The following is a 22214-nucleotide window of genomic DNA, read 5'->3' on the forward strand; positions in this document are numbered from 1 at the left end:
TTTGCTTTAGGGTTTTTTGTAGACTGCAAAGTTCGCTTTACTGTCCTCGCTCTGTCCTAGAATATCGGGCCCCACTTTGCTGAATCTATTTCATCCCTACGTTTTGTCTTTTCATCTTACTCACAGTCATTATATGTGGGGGGCTGCCTTTTCCTTTGGGGAATTTCTCTGGGGCAAGTCAGGCCTATTTTTCTATCTTCAGGCTAGCTAGTTTCTTAGGCTGTGCCGAGTTGCCTAGGTAGTTGTTAGGCGCAATCCACAGCCGCTTTTAGTTGTGTTTAGGATAGGATCAGGTGTGCAGTTTACAGAGTTTCCACGTTTCAGAGCTCGTTCTTGTATTTTTGGGTATTTGTCAGATCACTGTGTGCGCTCTGATCGCTAAGCACACTGTGTTTCTGGATTGCCTTCATAACACCTGTCATTAGCAAACATAACAGTGCAAGGAGCCAAACTAATGATTCTCAATAGAGGGAAAGAAAAAGTTCTGACATCATTTTTTTTTTTTTTTTTTTTCCTGCTCTGTGTTCACTTTTTTTTTTCCCCTAGACACTTGGGTGATTCTGGACACAGGTGTGGACATGGATATTCAGGGTCTGTGCTCTTCAATGGATAATCTCGTTATAAATGTACAAAAAATTCAAGATACTATTGATCAGAAATCTACGTTAGAACCAAGAATTCCTATTCCTGATTTGTTTTTTGGAGATAGAACTAAGTTTCTAAGTTTCAAAAATAATTGTAAGCTATTTCTGGCCTTGAAACCTCATTCTTCTGGTAATCCTATTCAACAGGTTTTGATTATTATTTCTTTTTTGCGCGGCGACCCTCAAGACTGGGCATTTTCTCTTGCGCCAGGGGACCCTGCATTGAGTAGTGTCGATGCGTTTTTCCTGGCGCTCGGATTGCTGTACGATGAGCCTAATTCAGTGGATCAGGCTGAGAAAAATTTGCTGGCTTTGTGCCAGGGTCAGGATGATATAGAAGTATATTGTCAGAAATTTAGGAAATGGTCAGTACTCACTCAGTGGAATGAATCTGCGCTGGCAGCTTTGTTCAGAAAGGGTCTCTCTGAGGCTCTTAAGGATGTCATGGTGGGATTTCCTATGCCTGCTGGTTTGAATGAGTCTTTGTCTTTGGCCATTCAGATCGGTCGACGCTTGCGCGAGCGTAAATCTGTGCACCATTTGGCGGTACTGCCTGAGGTTAAACCTGAGCCTATGCAGTGCGATAGGACTATGACTAGAGTTGAACGGCAGGAATACAGACGTCTGAATGGTCTGTGTTTCTACTGTGGTGATTCCACTCATGCTATTTCTGATTGTCCTAAGCGCACTAAGCGGTCCGCTAGGTCTGCCGTCATTGGTACTGTACAGTCCAAATTCCTTCTGTCCATTACCTTGATATGCTCTTTGTCGTCGTTTTCTGTCATGGCGTTTGTGGATTCGGGCGCTGCCCTGAATCTGATGGATTTGGATTATGCTAAACGTTGTGGGTTTTTCTTGGAGCCTTTGCGGTGTCCTATTCCATTGAGAGGAATTGATGCTACACCTTTGGCCAAGAATAAACCTCAATACTGGGCCCAGCTGACCATGTGCATGGCTCCTGCACATCAGGAAGTTATTCGCTTTCTGGTGTTGCATAATCTGCATGATGTGGTCGTGTTGGGGTTGCCATGGCTACAAACCCATAATCCAGTATTGGATTGGAATTCCATGTCGGTATCCAGCTGGGGTTGTCAGGGGGTACATGGTGATGTTCCATTTTTGTCGATTTCGTCATCCACCCCTTCTGAGGTCCCAGAGTTCTTGTCTGATTATCAGGATGTATTTGAAGAGCCCAAGTCCGATGCTCTACCTCCGCATAGGGATTGTGATTGTGCTATCAATTTGATTCCTGGTAGTAAATTCCCTAAAGGTCGATTATTTAATTTATCCGTGCCCGAACACGCCGCTATGCGCAGTTATGTGAAGGAATCCCTGGAGAAGGGACATATTCGCCCATCGTCATCACCACTGGGAGCAGGGTTCTTCTTTGTAGCCAAGAAGGATGGTTCGCTGAGACCGTGTATTGATTACCGCCTTCTTAATAAGATCACTGTTAAATTTCAGTATCCCTTGCCATTGTTATCTGACTTGTTTGCTCGGATTAAGGGGGCTAGTTGGTTCACTAAGATAGATCTTCGTGGTGCGTATAATCTGGTGAGAATCAGGCAAGGAGATGAATGGAAAACTGCATTCAATACGCCCGAGGGTCATTTTGAGTATCTAGTGATGCCGTTCGGACTTGCCAATGCTCCATCTGTGTTTCAGTCTTTTATGCATGACATCTTCCGTGAGTATCTGGATAAATTCCTGATTGTTTACTTGGATGACATTTTGATCTTCTCAGATGATTGGGAGTCTCATGTGAAGCAGGTCAGAATGGTTTTTCAGGTCCTGCGTGCTAACTCTTTGTTTGTGAAGGGACCAAAGTGTCTCTTCGGTGTGCAGAAAGTTTCATTTTTGGGGTTCATCTTTACCCCTTCTACTATCGAGATGGATCCAGTTAAGGTCCAAGCCATCCAGGATTGGATTCAGCCGACATCTCTGAAAAGTCTGCAAAAGTTCCTGGGCTTTGCTAATTTTTATCGTCGCTTCATCTGTAATTTTTCTAGCATTGCCAAACCATTGACCGATTTGACCAAGAAGGGTGCTGATTTGGTTAATTGGTCTTCTGCTGCTGTGGAAGCTTTTCAGGAGTTGAAGCGTCGTTTTTGTTCTGCCCCTGTGTTGTGTCAGCCAGATGTTTCTCTTCCGTTACAGGTCGAGGTTGATGCTTCTGAGATTGGAGCAGGGGCGGTTTTGTCACAGAGAGGTTCTGATTGCTCAGTGATGAAACCATGTGCTTTCTTTTCCAGGAAGTTTTCGCCCGCTGAGCGTAATTATGATGTGGGCAATCGAGAGTTGCTGGCCATGAAGTGGGCATTCGAGGAGTGGCGTCATTGGCTTGAAGGAGCTAAGCATCGCGTGGTGGTATTGACTGATCATAAGAACTTGACTTATCTCGAGTCTGCCAAGCGCTTGAATCCTAGACAGGCCCGTTGGTCGTTATTTTTTGCCCGCTTCGACTTTGTGATTTCGTACCTTCCGGGCTCTAAAAATGTGAAGGCGGATGCTCTGTCTAGGAGTTTTGTGCCCGACTCTCCGGGTTTATCTGAGCCAGCGGGTATCCTCAAGGAAGGAGTCATTGTGTCTGCCATCTCCCCTGATTTGCGGCGGGTGCTGCAAAAATTTCAGGCGAATAAACCTGATCGTTGTCCAGCAGAGAAACTGTTCGTCCCTGATAGGTGGACTAATAAACTTATCTCTGAACTTCATTGTTCGGTGTTGGCTGGTCATCCTGGAATCTTTGGTACCAGAGAGTTAGTGGCTAGATCCTTCTGGTGGCCATCTCTGTCACGGGATGTACGTACTTTTGTGCAGTCCTGTGGGATTTGTGCTAGTGCTAAGCCCTGCTGTTCTCGTGCCAGTGGGTTGCTTTTGCCCTTGCCGGTCCCAAAGAGGCCTTGGACACATATTTCGATGGATTTCATTTCTGACCTTCCCGTTTCTCAAAAGATGTCAGTCATTTGGGTGGTCTGTGATCGCTTTTCTAAAATGGTCCATCTGGTGCCCTTGGCTAAATTGCCTTCCTCCTCTGATTTGGTACCTTTGTTCTTTCAGCATGTGGTTCGGTTGCATGGCATTCCTGAGAATATTGTTTCTGACAGAGGTTCCCAGTTTGTTTCAAGGTTCTGGCGAGCCTTTTGTGGTAGGATGGGCATTGACCTATCCTTTTCCTCGGCTTTCCATCCTCAGACTAATGGCCAGACCGAACGAACCAATCAGACCTTGGAAACATATCTGAGATGTTTTGTTTCTGCAGACCAGGATGATTGGGTGTCCTTTTTGCCGTTGGCTGAGTTCGCCCTTAATAATCGGGCCAGCTCGGCTACCTTGGTTTCTCCATTTTTTTGCAATTCTGGGTTCCATCCTCGTTTCTCTTCAGGACAGGTTGAGTCTTCGGACTGTCCTGGTGTGGATTCTGTGGTGGATAGGTTGCAGCAGATCTGGACTCAGGTAGTGGACAATTTGATCTTGTCCCAGGAGAAAGCTCAACTTTTCGCTAATCGCAGACGCCGTGTGGGTCCCCGACTTCGTGTTGGGGATCTGGTTTGGTTATCTTCTCGTCATATTCCTATGAAGGTTTCCTCTCCTAAATTTAAACCTCGTTTTATTGGTCCGTATAGGATTTCTGAGGTTCTCAATCCTGTGTCTTTTCGTTTGACCCTCCCAGACTCCTTTTCCATACATAATGTATTCCATAAGTCGTTGTTGCGGAGATACGTGGCACCTATGGTTCCATCTGTTGAGCCTCCTGCCCCGGTTTTGGTGGAGGGGGAATTGGAGTATATTGTGGAGAAGATTTTGGATTCTCGTGTTTCTAGACGGAAACTCCAGTATCTGGTTAAATGGAAGGGTTATGCTCAGGAAGATAATTCCTGGGTTTTTGCCTCTGATGTTCATGCTTCCGATCTTGTTCGTGCCTTTCATGCGGCTCATCCTGGTCGGCCTGGGGGCTCTGGTGAGGGTTCGGTGACCCCTCCTCAAGGGGGGGGGGGGTACTGTTGTGAATTCTGTGGCTGAATTCACTCCTGTGGTCACAAGTGGTACTGCAGCTTCTGAGCTTCCTCCCTCAGGTGTTCTGGTGAGCTCCTTAACTGCTTCATTACTTAACTCCGCCTGATGCTGCTATCCTTGCTCCTTGTCAATGTTTCAGTGTTGGATCTGAGCTTCTCCTGATTGTTCCTGTGACCTGCTGCTCTGTTTAGCTAAGTGCTTTTTGCTTTTTTGTTGCTTTTTTTCTGTCCAGCTTGTCTTTTGTTTTGCTGGAAGCTCTGAGACGCAAAGGGTGTACCGCCGTGCCGTTAGTTCGGCACGGTGGGTTTTTTTTGCCCCCTTTGCGTGGTTTTGCTTTAGGGTTTTTTGTAGACTGCAAAGTTCGCTTTACTGTCCTCGCTCTGTCCTAGAATATCGGGCCCCACTTTGCTGAATCTATTTCATCCCTACGTTTTGTCTTTTCATCTTACTCACAGTCATTATATGTGGGGGGCTGCCTTTTCCTTTGGGGAATTTCTCTGGGGCAAGTCAGGCCTATTTTTCTATCTTCAGGCTAGCTAGTTTCTTAGGCTGTGCCGAGTTGCCTAGGTAGTTGTTAGGCGCAATCCACAGCCGCTTTTAGTTGTGTTTAGGATAGGATCAGGTGTGCAGTTTACAGAGTTTCCACGTTTCAGAGCTCGTTCTTGTATTTTTGGGTATTTGTCAGATCACTGTGTGCGCTCTGATCGCTAAGCACACTGTGTTTCTGGATTGCCTTCATAACACCTGTCATTAGCAAACATAACATATAACACAGCCACTTAGTATATAGCACAACCACGTAATATATAGCACAGCCACATAGTATATAGCAGCCACATAGTATATAGCACAGCCCACGTTGTATATAGCAGCCACATAGTATATAGCAGCCACATAGTATATAGCACAGCCCATGTAATATATAGCACAGCCCATGCAGTATATAACACAGGCCACGTAGTATATAACACAGCCCACACAGTATATAGCACAGCCCACGTAGTATATAACACAGCCCACGCAGTATATAACACAGCCCACGCAGTATATAACACAGCCCACGCAGTATATAACACAGCCCACGCAGTATATAACACGGCCCACGCAGTATATAACACAGCCCACGCAGTATATAACACAGCCCACGCAGTATATAACACTGCCCACGTAGTATATAACACAGCCCACACAGTATATAACACAGCCCACGCAGTATATAACACTGCCCACGAAGTATATAACACAGCCCATGCAGTATATAACACAGCCCACGCAGTATATAACACAGCCCACGCAGTATATAACACAGACCACGCAGTATATAACACAGCCCATGTAGTATATAACACAGCCCACGCAGTATATAACACAGGCCATGCCGTATATAACACAGCCCATGTAGTATATAACACAGCCCACGCAGTATATAACAGCCCACGTAGTATATAACACAGCCCACGCAGTATTTAACACAGCCCACATAGTATATAGCAGTGTGGGCACCATATCCCTGTTAAAAAAGGAATTAAAGTAAAAAATAGTTATATGCTCACCCTCCGTCGTCCAGCAAATCTGTCCCGCCGCGCGCGATGCGGACGCCAGCTTCCGTTCCCAGAAATGCATTGCGAAATTACCCAGAAGACTTAGCGGTTTTACGAGACTGCTAAGTCATCTGGGTAATTTCGCAATGCATCTCTGGGAACGGAAGCTGGCAGCCGCATCGTGCGCATCGGTGGACGTCAAAAGGTGAGAATAGCACATTCTTTATTTTTTTTTTTTAATTATTTTTAACATTATATCTTTTTACTATTGATGCTGCATATGCAGCATCAATAGCAAAATGTTGGACCGAGATGGGGCGACACACTGGCACTGACTGGAGGGGAGTAGGGAGGGGGCACTGACTGGAGGAGAGTAGGGAGGGGTCAATTCGCGGCTGGACTAAGCATGTCAGCGACACGGGATTTCCGTTACAGTCAGACAAACAGACAGAGAGACAAACAGACGGAAGTACTCCTTATATGATTATATATATATATATATATATATATATATGTTACTTAACTTTTCAACCTTTTCCCACATATCATGCTTCAAACATGAAGATGCCAAATGTAAATTTTTGGTAAAGAATTCAACAAGTGAAACACAATTGTGAAGTTGAACGAAATTTATTGGTTATTTTACATTTTTATGGAAAATCAAAAACTGAAAAGTGGGGCGTGCAATATTATTCGGCCCCTTTACTTTCAGTGCAGCAAATCACTCCAGACGTTCATTGTGGATCTCTGAGTGATCCAATGTTGTCCTAAATGCCTAATGATGATCAATATAATCCACCTGTGTGTAATCAAGTCTCCGTATAAATGCACCTGCTCTGTGATAGTCTCAGGGTTCAGTTTGAAGCACAGAGAGCATCATGAAGACCAAGGAACACAACAGGCAGGTCCGTGATACTGTTGTGGAGAAGTTTAAAGCCGGATTTGGATACAAAATGATTTCCTAAACTTTAAACATCCCAAGGAGCACTGTGCAAGCGATCATATTGAAATGGAAGGAGTATCATACCACTGCAAATCTACCAAGACCCGGCCGTCCCTCTAAACTTTCATCTCAAACAAGAAGACTGATCAGAGATGCAGCCAGGAGGCCCATGATCACTCTGGATGAACTGCAGAGATCTACAGCTGTGGTGGGACAGTCTGTCCATAGGACAACAATCAGTTGTATACTGCACAATTCTGGCCTTTATGGGAGAGTGGCAAGAAGAAAGCCATTTCTCAAAGATATCAACAAACAACAAGCCACCTGGGAGAAACACCAAACATGTGGAAGAAGGTTCTCTGGTAAGATGAAACCAAAATCGAACTTTTTGGCAACAATGCCAAACGATATGTTTGGCGTAAAGGCAACACAGCTCATCACCCTGAACACACCATCCCCACTGTCAAACATGGTGGTGGCAGCATCATGGTTTGGGCCTGCTTTTCTTCAGCAGGGACAGGGAAGATGGATAAAATTGATGGGAAGATGGATGGAGCCAAATACAGGACCATTCTTGAAGAAAACCTGTTGGAGTCTGCAAAAGACCTGAGACTGGGACGGAGATTTGTCTTCCAACAAGACAATGATCCCAAACATAAAGCAAAATCTACAATGGAATGGTTCAAAAATAAATGTATCCAAGTGTTAGAATGGCCGAATCAGAGTCCAGACCTCAATCCAATCGAGAATCTGTGGAAAGAGCTGAAAACTGCAGTTCACAAACTATCTCCATCAAACCTCACTGAGCTCGAGCTGTTTGCCAGGAACAACGGGCGAGAATTTCAGTCTCTCGATGTACAAAACTGATAGAGACATACCCCAAGCGACTGCAGCTGTAATCGCAGCAAAAGGTGGCGCAACAAAGTATTAAGTTAAAGGGGCCGAATAATATTGCACGCCCCAGTTTTTGAATTTCCACAAAAATGTAAAATAACCAATAAATTTCATTCAACTTCACAATTGTGTTCCACTTGTTGTTGATTCTTCACCAAAAATTTACATTTCGTAACTTTATGTTTGAAGCATGATATGTGGGAAAAGGGGCTCTCCATCCCGCATCCAGGAGCAGGTTGGTTCATGTGTACCTGTCATTTCCCTTTACTATCGTTGGCCCCATGTTTTTCCTTTTTGCATATATTTATCAAGATTTTTTCCTGTTTTCATTTTCCATGTGTTATTCTGTAATTAGTTAGCCTATGGTACTTACTGATCTTATTAACCATTATGGTCAGGGGTTATTATTCCCCTATAATTTATTGCAGCTCTTGCACTTTGCACTTTACTATATGATTCATTTACTCAGATTTGCTTCATCTGCATTGGTCATTTATATGTTCCATCAAATTATTTATTTGGCTATTTTGGCTTTATTTTTTTGGGTTATGCACATTGGACTACAGGCCCTTTGCACCTTACATTCAGTGTACCAGCTATTTAGTATCAGTAAATATTATTAATTACTTTCTATAACATCTATTCTGGTCTGAATATGCTCCTTACTAATTAATTATTATTATTTTTTGGTATAACTCATGTGGTCTTATTGTGGAGCTATATTTACTACACTGCTGGCACTGTACACATTATTTTTACTGGTGTTCTAGTCCGGCTATTGTTTGATTTGTTACCATGAACTGTTAGCCTATATACTTAATTTTGCTATCTTTTATATTTATTATATAAAAATAATTTCGAGATTATTAATTCATGCATGCAGTGTATTTACATTATTAAGTGGCCGTTTTGATTAATCCTGCGACATCTCTCGCCTGGACGGGGCATTAGTGTGTTGCCTGTTTATCTTACCTATTGTGTCTCTTATTTGTGAGTCTCCATTCATTGGTTATCTATGATTATTTTTTGATTAGCTTTTAGAATATTTCCATTTCTATTGTTTATTGTCCATTTCTTTTGTTGGGTTTTATGTGGGAAAAGGTTGAAAAGTTCCAGGGGGATGAATACTTTCGCAAGGCACTATATATACCGGTGCATCTCACAAAATTAGAATATCGCCAAAAAGTTAATTTATTTCAGTTCTTCAATGCAAAAAGTGAATCTCATATATTATCTCTCTCTCTCTATAGATATATATATATATATATATATATATATATATATTTTTTTTTTTTTTTTTACATTTTTATACTAAGTTTTAGGGTAAGTTCACACTAGGTGTTTTTTCAGTGTTTTTTTTCTGCAACAAAAGCTGATCTCCTGACAGGAAAGAAGCTGCAGAAAAAAAACATATTTTCCATGTTTTTTTTTCTTACGTTTTTTGCTGCATTTTATACGGGGTTTTTTTTTGCAGCGGTTTTGGCATGCTAGATTTGTCTCTTGGGCATGCTGATAAACTTTAGCATTGAAAAAAAAGTCCTATTCCATAAGAATGAGGTTTTGGCACAAAAAATGCTGCAAACGATGAGACCCGCGTTTTTGGTGCATTTTTTCCAACGTTTTTTTTCACCATCCATTCAAGTCAATGGGTGAAGAAAGCTGAAAAAACAGTGACGGAAGTGACATGCTCTATGTCCAAAAAAACATGCAAAGCACAAAATACCGATGACAAAAAAAACAAACAATGTGGGTTTGAGTTTTCTGAAATGTATCGAAAAATTAGCATACAAAACGCATCAAAACAACGCAGCAAAAAAGGCCCAGTGTGAACTTAGCCTAACAAGGATTTCTTGTTCTTCATTGCAGTGAGAATACGATGAAACGTTTGTGGATGGAATTAAGGAAGGATGAACCTCACCTGCTTTCTAGTTTTGAAGAAATCCTCTCCAAAGTTTTCTTACAACTTCAAGAAGCCAATGAGGAAAAGAATGAAATGGAGTCTGCGCTCAAAAAGTTAGTGAATGGATAACTGAATAAGTAAATAGACGGATGAGTTTAAGACGTTGCCCAGGATTACAAAAGCAAGGATGAATTCTTTATAACGGCGCCAACCCTGTCTACAGATTATGTCGTATTGTAGCTCTGTGCTATTCATTCCAATGGAGCTGAGCTGCAATACCAGACATGACCAGTAGACAAGGGTGGCGCTGTTTTTGAAAGGAGGACAGACTTACACTTTCCTATAGTGTGAAAAAATCCATGCCTATAGGTCTCTCTTTTGGACCCCTATGGATATGGTCAGCGTATGCTCTGGAAGTTCTTTGCACCATTGGTATATGGTACCCGATCAAAGAAATGGGACTTCAGAATAGTAGGTTAGATTTCATGGCTGAATGGATAGTCATTCCTAATGTCTTTTAGCATATGTAGAATTCTGTATTCTATTGGATGAGAAGGCTTGTCTCGCTTAAAGGGGTTCTCCGGGAATACAAAAAGCCTGAGTAACTCATGGAAATATCATTAAAAATAAATAAATTCCTAATTACATGTAATTATCAAATCATGATCGGTTTGCCTAGAAAGGTAATCACTATAGAATCCCTATAGGAATAAAATGGCCGCCACCATGTTACACTGAAATATGCCCTAGAATGGCCACCGTCTTTTTTCACTGAGGGAAACCTGTCCTTAAATGTTATGACAGAAGTGCAGTAGGTAGTTCCTTTTCTGTGACCTGGAGATAATTACATTGTTATTCTAATAAACAGGTCACACAAAAGTTTGAGCAGTCTCTTCTTACCTCAGCACCTCTGGTATCCCCAATCTTAGATAAGATAGACAGGACGGACAGCAGTGTGAGCAGCCTCTTCTTACCTCAGTACCCCTGGTATCTCCAGTATTAGATCAGATAGACAGGGAGGACAGCAGTGTTAGCAGCCTCTTCTTACCTCAGCACCCCTGGTATCCCCAATATTAGATCAGATAGACAGGGAGGACAGCAGGGTGAGCAGCCTCTTCTTACCTCAGTACCCCTGGTATCTCCAGTATTAGATCAGATAGACAGGGAGGACAGCAGTGTGAGCAGCCTCTTCTTACCTCAGCACCCCTGGTATCCCCAATATTAGATCAGATAAACAGGGAGGACATCAGTGTGAGCAGCCTCTTCTTACCTCAGCACCCCTGGTATCTCCAGTATTAGATCAGATAGACAGGGAGGACAGCAGTGTGAGCAGCCTCTTCTTACCCAGCACCCCTGGTATCTCCAGTATTAGATCAGACAGACAGGGAGGACAGCAGTGTGAGCAGTCTCTTATTGCCTCAGCACCTCTGGTATACCCAATCTTAGATCAGATAGACAAGATGGACAGCAGTGTGAGCAGCGTCTTCTTACCTCAGTACCCCTGGTATCTCCAGTATTAGATCAGATAGACAGGGAGGACAGCAGTGTGAGCAGCCTCTTCTTACCTCAGCACCCCTGGTATCCCCAATATTAGATCAGATAGACAGGGAGGACAGCAGTGTGAGCAGCCTCCTCTTACCCAGCACCCCTGGTATCTCCAGTATTAGATCAGATAGACAGGGAGGACAGCAGAGTGAGCAGCCTCTTCTTACCTCAGTACCCCTGGTATCTCCAGTATTAGATCAGATAGACAGGGAGGACAGCAGTGTGAGCAGCCTCTTCTTACCTCAGCACCCCTGGTATCCCCAATATTAGATCAGATAAACAGGGAGGACAGCAGTGTGAGCAGCCTCTTCTTACCTCAGCACCCCTGGTATCTCCAGTATTAGATCAGATAGACAGGGAGGACAGCAGTGTGAGCAGCCTCTTCTTACCCAGCACCCCTGGTATCTCCAGTATTAGATCAGATAGACAGGGAGGACAGCAGTGTGAGCAGCCTCTTATTGCCTCAGCACCTCTGGTATTCCCAATCTTAGATCAGATAGACAAGACGGACAGCAGTGTGAGCAGCCTCTTCTTACATCAGTACCCCTGGTATCCCCAATATTAGATCAGCTAAACAGGGAGGACAGCAGTGTGAGAAGCCTCTTCTTACCCAGCACCCCTGGTATCTCCAATATGAGATCAGATAGACAGGGAGGACAGCAGTGTGAGCAGCCTCTTCTTACCTCAGCACCCCTGGTATCCCCAATATTAGATCAGATAAACAGGGAGGACAGCAGTGTGAGCAGCCTCTTCTTACCTCAGCACCCCTGGTATCTCCAGTATTAGATCAGATAGACAGGGAGGACAGCAGTGTGAGCAGCCTCTTCTTACCCAGCACCCCTGGTATCTCCAGTATTAGATCAGATAGACAGGGAGGACAGCAGTGTGAGCAGCCTCTTATTGCCTCAGCACCTCTGGTATTCCCAATCTTAGATCAGATAGACAAGACGGACAGCAGTGTGAGCAGCCTCTTCTTACATCAGTACCCCTGGTATCCCCAATATTAGATCAGCTAAACAGGGAGGACAGCAGTGTGAGAAGCCTCTTCTTACCCAGCACCCCTGGTATCTCCAATATGAGATCAGATAGACAGGGAGGACAGCAGTGTGAGCAGCCTTTTCTTACCTCAGCACCCCTGGTATCCCCAATATTAGATCAGATAGACAGGGAGGACAGCAGTGTGAGCAGCCTCTTCTTACCTCAGCACCTCTGGTATCCCCAATATTAGATCAGATAGACAGGGTGGACAGCAGTCTGAGCAGCCTCTTCTTATCTCAGCACCTCTGGTATCTCCAGTATTAGATCAGATAGACAGGATGGACAGCAATGTGAGCAGCCTCATCTTGCCTTAGCACGCTTGGTTCTCCGGTATTAGATCAGATAGGCAGAGTGGAAAGCAGTGTGAACAGCCTCTTCTTATCTCAGCACTTCTGGTATCTCCAGTATTAGATAAGATATACTGGATGGACAGTAGTCTTAACAGCGTCTTAGTATCTCAACGTCAGCACCTCTGGTATCTGCAGTATTGAATCAGATAGGCAGAGTGGACAGCAGTGTGAGCAGCCTCTTCTTTTCTCAGCACTTCTGGTATCTCCAGCGTTAGATCAGATAGACAGAGTTGACAGCAGTGTGAGCAACCTCTTCTTACCTCAGCACCTCTGCTAGCTCCAGTATAAGATCAGATAGATATGGTGGACAGCAGTGTGAGCAGCATCTTATCTCAGCACCCCTGGAATCTCCAGTATTAGATCAGATAGACAGGATGGACAGCAGTGTGAGCAGCCTCTTCTTTCCTCAGCACTTCTGGTATGTATCTCCAGCGATAGATCAGATAGACAGAGTCGACAGCAGTGTGAGCAGCCTCTTCTTACCTCAGCACCTCTGCTATCTCCAGTATTAGATCAGATAGACAGGGAGGACAGCAGTGTGAGCAGCATCTTATCTCAGCATTCCTGGTATCCTCGGTATTAGATCAGATAGACAGGATGGACAGCAGTGTGAGCAGCATCTTCGTATCTCAGCACCTCTGAAAACTCCAGTATTAGATCAGATAGACCAGGTGGATGGCAGTGTGAGCAGCCTGTTCTTACCTCTGTGCTCCTGGTATCTCCAGTATTAAATCAGACTGGGTGGACAGCAGTGTGAGCAGCCTCTTCTTACCCAGCACCCCTGGTATCTCCAGTATTAGATCAGATAGACGGGGAGGACAGCAGTGTGAGCAGCCTCTTATTACCTCAGCACCTCTGGTATTCCCAATCTTAGATCAGATAGACAAGACGGATAGCAGTGTGAGCAGCCTCTTTTTACCTCAGTACCCCTGGTATCTCCAGTATTAGATCAGATAGACAGGGAGGACAGCAGTGTGAGCAGCCTCTTCTTACCTCAGCACCCTTGGTATCCCCAATATTAGATCAGATAAACAGGGAGGACAGCAGTGTGAGCAGCCTCTTCTTACCCAGTACCCCTGGTATCTCCAATATGAGATCAGATAGACAGGGAGGACAGCAGTGTGAGCAGCCTCTTCTTACCTCAGCACCTCAGGTATCCCCAATATTAGATCAGATAGACAGGGTGGACAGCAGTCTGAGCAGCCTCTTCTTATCTCAGCACCTCTGGTATCTCCAGTATTAGATCAGATAGACAGGATGGACAGCAATGTGAGCAGCCTCATCTTGCCTTAGCACGCTTGGTTCTCCGGTATTAGATCAGATAGGCAGAGTGGAAAGCAGTGTGAACAGCCTCTTCTTTTCTCAGCACTTCTGGTATCTCCAGCGTTAGATCAGATAGACAGAGTGGACAGCAGTGTGAGCAGCCTCTTCTTACCTCAGCACCTCTGCTAGCTCCAGTATAAGATCAGATAGATATGTTGGACAGCAGTGTGAGGAGCATCTTATCTCAGCACCCCTGGTATCTCCAGTATTAGATCAGATAGACAGGGTGGACAGCAGTGTGAGCAGCCTCTTCTAAAGGTACCTTCACACATAACGATATTGTTAACGATATCGTTGCTATTTGTGACGTAGCAACGATATCGTTAATGAAATCGTTCTGTGTGACAGCGACCAACGATCAGGCCCCTGCTGGGAGATCGTTGGTCGCTGAACAAAGTCCAGAACTTTATTTCGTCGCTGGACTCCCTGGAGACATCGCTGGATCGGCGTGTGTGACACTGATCCAGCGATGTCTTCACTGGTAACCAGGGTAAACATCGGGTAACTAAGCGCAGGGCCGCGCTTAGTAACCCGATGTTTACCCTGGTTACCATGCTAAAAGTAAAAAAAAACAAACACTAGATACTTACCTACCGCTGTCTGTCCTCCAGCGCTGTGCTCTGCACTTCTCCTGTACTGTCTGTGAGCCGGAAAGCAGAGCGGTGACGTCACCGCTCTGCTTTCCGGCTCACAGCCAGTACAGGAGGAGTGCAGAGAAGCAGAGCGCAGCGCTGGAGGACAGACAGCGGTAGGTAAGTATCTAGTGTTTGTTTTTTTTTACTTTTAGCATGGTATCCAGGGTAAACATCGGGTTACTAAGCGCGGCCCTGCGCTTAGTTACCCGATGTTTACCCTGGTTACCGGCATCGTTGGTCGCTGGAGAGCTGTCTGTGTGACAGCTCTCCAGCGACCAAACAGCGACGCTGCAGCGATCCGGATCGTTGTCGGTATCGCTGCAGCGTCGCTTAATGTGAAGGGGCCTTTACCTCAGCACCTCTGCTATCTCCGGTATTAGATCAGATAGACAGGGAGGACAGCAGTGTGAGCAGCATCTTATCTCAGCATTCCTGGTATCCCCGGTATTAGATCAGATAGACAGGATGGACAGCAGTGTGAGCAGCATCTTCGTATCTCAGCACCTCTGAAAACTCCAGTATTAGATCAGATAGACCAGGTGGACAGCAGTGTGAGCAGCCTGTTCTTACCTCAGTGCTCCTGGTATCTCCAGTATTAAATCAGACTGGGTGGACAGCAGTGTGAGCAGCCTCTTCTTACCTCAGCACCCCCACATATCTCCAGTATTAGAACAGATAGGCAGGGTGGACAGCAGTGTGAGCAGCCTCTTCTTACCTCAGTGCTCCTGGCATCTCCAGTATTAAATCAGACAGGGAGGACAGCAGTGTGAGCAGCCTTTTCTTACCTCAGCACCCCCACATATCTCCAATATTAGAACCGATATGCAGGGTGGACAGCAGTGTAAGCAGAATTTTTTTTTACCTAAGCACCATTCTGTGAGCACTATAGGAGCTGGAACTTCCTTTCTTTCCTTATATCTGTACAAGAATAGAATAAATACACTGTAGTAATGATGATTGCATGCAAAGAGGGTCCAACATTTGGAGGTAGTACCCCGCTGTTATCAGTCAAAAGTTGTTCTTTCTTTCCAATTTTCCAGGAAAATTGCCGCCTGCGACATAGAAATTCAGAACTTATACGACGAGATGGAGGAACAACAAATAAAAAAAGAGAAGGAACAATTTCTATTACAAGTATGTACCATATATATTGTAAAGCCATTCAACCATCAACGTGAACATTGATTCCAAATTATCTTGGGTTCTGTGTAGTAAAGTATCTGTGACAATGCCAGGTTTTTTTTTTGTTCCTCCCTAGGATAAAGATATTGCAGCCCACCAGAGATAATAAATATGCCAAGTATTAGTAATAGTAATAGTAGTAGTAGCAGTCTTTTCATCCATGGAAGGGGCACACTCATAATTTTGCCTAAAAACACTGCCATGAACAAAGAATTGGATCTAAACATCCTCCAAGAGCGACTTCTCCTAACAATCCAGGAGCAATTTTGCGATGAACAAGGCTTTTCTCCGACATGGTGGTGACCAGATCACAAGGCAAAAGTGATATCTGGCTTAGGCTACTTTCACACTAGCGTTAACTGCAATACGTTAAAATGCGTCGTTTTGCAGAAAAAATGCATCCAGCAAAATATTTTGCTGGATGCGTTTTTTCCCCATAGACTTGTATTGGCGACGCATTGCGACGGATTTGCATACGTCGGTATACGTCTTTCGACGGATGCGTCGAAATTAGGCGACACGTCGTCTGGAAAAACGTAGATTGCAACGTTTTTTGGCTCCGACAAAAAAAACGTGTCTCGGCGCATCCATCGGCATGCGTCTTTGGCTACAATGAAAGTCTATGAGCGACGGATGCGTCGAGACACGTCGTACGACGCAATGCAGCGCTGCAATACGTTTTTTTCTACTGAGCATGCTCAGAAACAGGATTTTTTTAGCTAATTGGCCAGACATCCCCAAATAGACGGATCCGTCGAAATGCTGTATGCGTTGCATACATTTTGCACTTTTTTGACGCATCCGTTTTTTTGGCAAAAAGACGTTTTTTGTGACGGTTTGCAGTTAACGCTAGTGTGAAAGTAGCCTTAATGAACAAAGCTTTTAAATAATATCGCCAAATATTACCATCGTATTATAAATATTACCACCTTAACGTGACTAAATTAGAACACTATTCTGTAACCCAATATTACCACCGTACCATAACTGAATAAACCTACAATACTGTGAGTCTATAGTAAACCCAGACTATCAATGTTACCACCCTACCATGACTAAATAATACCGTCAAACCAAGCCAAATATTACCACCTCAGTATAACTAAATTATAACGCCATACCGAAAACCAGTATTACCACCGTACCATAATTGAATAAACCTACCATACTGTGAGTCTATATTAACCCCAGGCTATAAATGTTACCACCCTACCATGACTTAATAATACCGCTAAACCATTCCAAATATTACCAGCGAATTATAATATTCTCACCTTATCGTGACTAAATTGTAACGCCATACTGTAAGCCTATATTACCACCGTACAATAACTGAATAATCCTACCATACTGGTAATGTATACTAATCCTACACCATGAATATTATTGCCTTAACATGACTAAATAGTACCGCCAAACAAAGCTATTGTCAATGACTAAATTATATCGCCATACTGTAACCCAATATTACCACAGTGAATAAACCTACCAAACTGTGAGTTTATATTAATCCCAGACTATTAATGTTATCACCCTACCATAACTTAATAATATCGCCAAACCAAGCCAAATATTTACCGCCTTACCATGACAAAATTAGAATGTCATTTTGTAACCTAATATTACCACCGTACCATAACTGAATAAATCTACCATACTGGCAATGTATATTCACCGTAGACCATGAATATTACCACCCTAACATGACTAAATAATACCGCCAAACCAAGCCAAATATTACCAGATTACCAATGACTAAATTATTACGCAGCACTGTACCCCCGCTGTTCCTTAACTAAATAAACCTGCCATACTGTGACACCATATTAACCCTAGACCATGAATAATACCACCATACCATGACTAAAATAATACCGCCAAACCAAGCCAAATATAACCACCACACAATAAAAGTACTGATCGTCCTGGAAAAAAAAAACTTTTTTAGGAGCTATTTTTGTAGTTTTTTTGAACATTATTATTACAGTCCAGGACCGATAAGCCGTCATTATTTTAATACGAAACAAACCGACTTTCTAATCCAGCAGGCGAAACGTGTGTGGGTGTGAGTTAATGGAACACTTGGAAGCTTTATTTTTTTTTTTTTTACTTTCAGGAAACACAACTTAATTGAGTCTTTGTCCAAAAATATATTTTCAATGGCATCGCGAGTCTGCACGGCTGTATCTCTAGCGAGCGTTGCAAACAGCAATGATTTTTCTTTCTGTTTTCTTAATGGCTTTTAATGGGAGGCTAAGCAACAGCTAAACAATGAAAAAAAAAATACACCAGGAAATCTATAACGCATTTCACATTGGATTTAGCCATTAGACTGAGAATTGTTCTTGTGATTTTTTTTTTTTCATTTTTACTTAAACCCGGAGGCAATTTGTAAATGCGATTGTGTATTGCGGCAAAATCTTATTGCCTAGGTTGTTAGATATAAATTACTCCGTGCATCGGGACAAGTAGTTCCTGCAAGTCAAAATTTGTAATTTAATTTTTGAGAATATTTCTACTTTAATTTCTTAAAGGGATTCTCTGGGCTAATTTAAAAAAAAAAATCATATTAATACTGTATTGTAAAAAAATTAAATACAATTAAAATAAATCCTTTATCGTGCTCCACGCCTAGTCCCTCCCCCGAGGGTCTTGCAAAGTTTCTTAAACCTCTTAACGACCGCCGATATGCATTAAAATGACGGCAGCTAAGGGTAATTATTCCCTCATCGCCGTTTTAAAATAAGGCTGTAGCCCCCAGCGTCAAAAGATCTCCAGAGTCTCCCGGGGTAGCTGAGATCTCAAAGAACATGATCAGACTGGGATTTTCCAGTGTCCGATCACACGATTGGCATTATTCACACAAAAAAAGTGTGCCGGCTGAGAGAAATGATGCCCCCGAGGACCCCCAGAACCTCCACCATCCCCCCGATCCCTCCTGATCATTCCTCCGGCTCGGCGTCATCTTCCTTGAAGAAAAAATGGCGGGTGCATGTGCCGTATCCGGCAACAAAGATTCTATCACAGTGATCTAAGTAAAAAAAATAGTAAATCAAATCCTCCTTCGTCACCCCTTTAGATAAAAATTATAAAATTTATGAATATATTTTTTTTCCACTCTTTGCAGTTGGTGCTGGAGTTGGGGTTAGGGCTGTATTAGGGTTGGGGTGTGTTAGGGTTAAAGTTGGGGTTAGGGCTGTATTAGGGTTAGGGGTGGGTTAGGGTTGGGGTTAGGGTTGTGATAGGGTTAGGGCTGTATTTAGGGTTAGGGGTATGTTAGGGTTGGGGTTAGGGTTGTGATAGGGTTAGGGCTATGTTAGGGCTGTATTTAGGGTTAGGGGTGTGTTAGGTTTAGGGTTGGGGTTAGGGTTAGGGCTGTATTAGGGTCAGTGGTGTGTTAGGGTTAGGGTTGGGGTTAGGGTTGTGTTAGGGTTAGGATTGTGTTAGGGATTGGGTTAGGGTTGTGTTAGGGATAGGACTGTGCTAGGGTAAGGGCTGTATGAGGGTTAGGGGTGGGTTAGGGTTGGGGTTAGGGTTGTGATAGGGTTAGGGCTATGTTAGGGCTGTATTTAGGGTTAGGGGTGTGTTAGGGTTAGGGTTGGGGTTAGGGCTGTATTGGGGTTAGGAGTGTGTTAGGGTTTGGGTTAGGGTTGTGTTAGGGATAGGACTGTGCTAGGGTAAGGGCTGTATTAGGGTTAGGGGTGTTTTAGGGTTGGGGTTAGGGCTGTATTAGGGTTAGGAGTGTGTTAGGGTTTGGGTTAGGGTTGTGTTAGGAATATTACTGTGCTAGGGTAAGGGCTGTATTAGGGTTAGGGGTGTGTTAGGGTTAGGGTTGGGGTTAGGGCTGTATTGGGGTTAGGAGTGTGTTAGGGTTTGGGTTAGGGTTGTGTTAGGGATAGGACTGTGCTAGGGTAAGGGCTGTATTAGGGTTAGGGGTGTTTTAGGGTTGGGGTTAGGGTTGTGTTAGGGTTAGGAGTGTGTTAGGGTTTGGGTTAGGGTTGTGTTAGGAATATTACTGTGCCAGGGTAAGGGCTGTATTAGGGTTAGGGGTGTGTTAGGATTAGGGTTGGGGTTAGGGTTGTGTTAAGGTTAGGACGATGCTAGGGTCAGAGGTGTGTTAGAGTTGTGGTTAAAATTTTTTTTTTTTCAAAAGTTAAAAAAAAAATTACGATTTGAAGGCTAGTGTTGAGCGCAAGTTTTCTCCAGGGGTGGTGCTGTAGGTAAACTTGTTGTCAGTTTCTCTTAAAGATTGATCTCTCTGATCAAAAAGGTTCTTTATCATATGGTGACCTTTCCAATCAATATTTAGACTCTCTAAACCCTTTGGCCATGGTCCACTCCCAGGCCCCTGTCTTGAGCCTAAAAAAATATATATTTTCAACACTTTATAAAGAAATTGAGTTATTGGGGAAGCAGCAAGAGGGTCCTTTCCTTTGGAGGACCTGGGACATTTGTACATTAAACAAACGGCTTATTTATTTCAATAGACAGGGTGTTATTCTTTATGTCTCCTGTGGAGGCACTGCAGGGAAATTGGGCAATTGTTTCAAGTTTCGATTCAAAGATTACATATGATCTCTAGGACTCCAAACAATGTGTGTTCATGGCTCCTTATAATATGTGGACCTTTTTCTAATTAAAAGGGGTTGTTGAAAGTGGTAAAAACCTTTAATTTTACAGCTTTTTCTTTGTTACTTTAGTTTCTGTATTTTATATATATATGTATTTTTTTTTTAGGACACTGACCGGTTTCAAACCCGCAGCCAAATACTGGAGGAAAAGCTGCAGAGCAAAGAACAGGAGCTGGAACATCTTGTACATAAGCAAAAGAGGGTATGTAGACGCATTTACTAAAAATTGAATAAATGTAGTTATGACTCTACCCACATTTCATAATTTAACCATTTAGCTGGTTCTTGTTCACTCATTGCCCATTAGTACCCTTTTCCTTGAGGAAGAGAACAGGAACTCTATTGGAAGCAGCAATCCTAAAAGGCAATATCGACGCTTTAACGAGCCTTGTCATATGACAGGATAAAAAAAAAAATCAGACTCTCCATTTATAGACGTGTTTCGGGTTGTTTGCCTCTCATTAGTGCAAAGTATAAGAACTGGGTTTGTTGGGTGAGAGGCCTCTGACAGGAGATCTAAGTAGTAAAGTTTCTCCTTGTGGAGAGTTTCAGGTTGGCGTAGGGAGACTTATAGGCCATGCAATGATCCTCTGGGAATTTAAATATGCAAATAGCCTCTACAGAGAGGAAGAGGATAGGAACTCCTACTAGATTTAGCAATCCTAAAAGTTGATATTGACCCTTTAATAAGCCTTGTCACATGAATTAGAATAAGAAGTCAAATCAGACACTCCATTTGTAGAAACATGTTTCGGGCTGTTTGGCCTCATCAGTGCAAAGGAGGATCTCTAATTTGGCTGTGTGAGAGGTCTCTGACTGGTGGTCTAAGGGGGTTTCTCTTTGTGGAGAATCCCAAACCGGCATATAGATACTTATAGCCCATGTTTGGCTCATCTGTGAGTTTAAATATACAAATAGCCTCTAGAGAGGAAGAAGACAGGAACGTTAGTGCCCCTTACTAGATGTAGAAAACCTAAAAGTCAATATCGACCCTTTAATGAGCCTTACCATATGACTTAAAGTAAGAAGTCAAATCAAAATCTCTATTTGCAGACACATGTTTTGGATTGTTTGCCTCTCATCAGTGCAAAAACAGGAGAACTGGTTTGGACAGGAGTTCTAAGGAGTTCTAAGGGCTGAAATTTCTCCTTGTGGAAAGTGCCAGCTTGAAGTAAGGAGACTCATAGATCATTCAGTGCTCTGGGAATTAAAATATGGAAATAGGCTCTTGAGAAAGAAAGAAGATAGGAACTTGAGTGTCCCCTGTTAGATACAGCAATCTTAAAAGTCAGTATTGACCCTTTGATGAGCCTCGACATATGGCTTAGGACAAGAATTCAAATCTAAAACTCCATTTGCAGACACGTGTTTCGGGATGTTTGCTCCTCATGAGTGCAAAACAGGAGATCTGATTTGGCTGGTTGAGAGACCTCTGACAGAGGGTATCTAATGGGTAAATCCCCTCTTTGTGTAGAGTACCAAGTGTGTATAAAGAGAATTGTTTGGCGCTGACTTGACACTCAAAAAGGAGAGACTTTGCCCCCTTAGTGCACTTCCATACATCGGGTGTCTGT

The 22214-nt window shown here is 43.4% G+C and overlaps 1 protein-coding gene across 2 annotated transcripts in view; it reads left to right on the forward strand.

The window, feature by feature from the left end:
• CRACR2A (calcium release activated channel regulator 2A) overlaps positions 1-22214 on the forward strand; it is a 118732-nt gene that overhangs the window by 50364 nt on the left and 46154 nt on the right. For both annotated transcript variants that reach the window (XM_069763438.1, XM_069763437.1), the window contains exons 5-7: positions 9903-10049; positions 15868-15961; positions 20747-20842. In XM_069763438.1, the coding sequence (XP_069619539.1) occupies positions 9903-10049; positions 15868-15961; positions 20747-20842 (337 nt within the window). The remainder of the gene's footprint in view (positions 1-9902; positions 10050-15867; positions 15962-20746; positions 20843-22214) is intronic.

The sequence above is a fragment of the Ranitomeya imitator genome, chromosome 4 (assembly GCF_032444005.1).
Source record: "Ranitomeya imitator isolate aRanImi1 chromosome 4, aRanImi1.pri, whole genome shotgun sequence".
Classification (NCBI taxonomy): domain Eukaryota; kingdom Metazoa; phylum Chordata; class Amphibia; order Anura; family Dendrobatidae; genus Ranitomeya; species Ranitomeya imitator.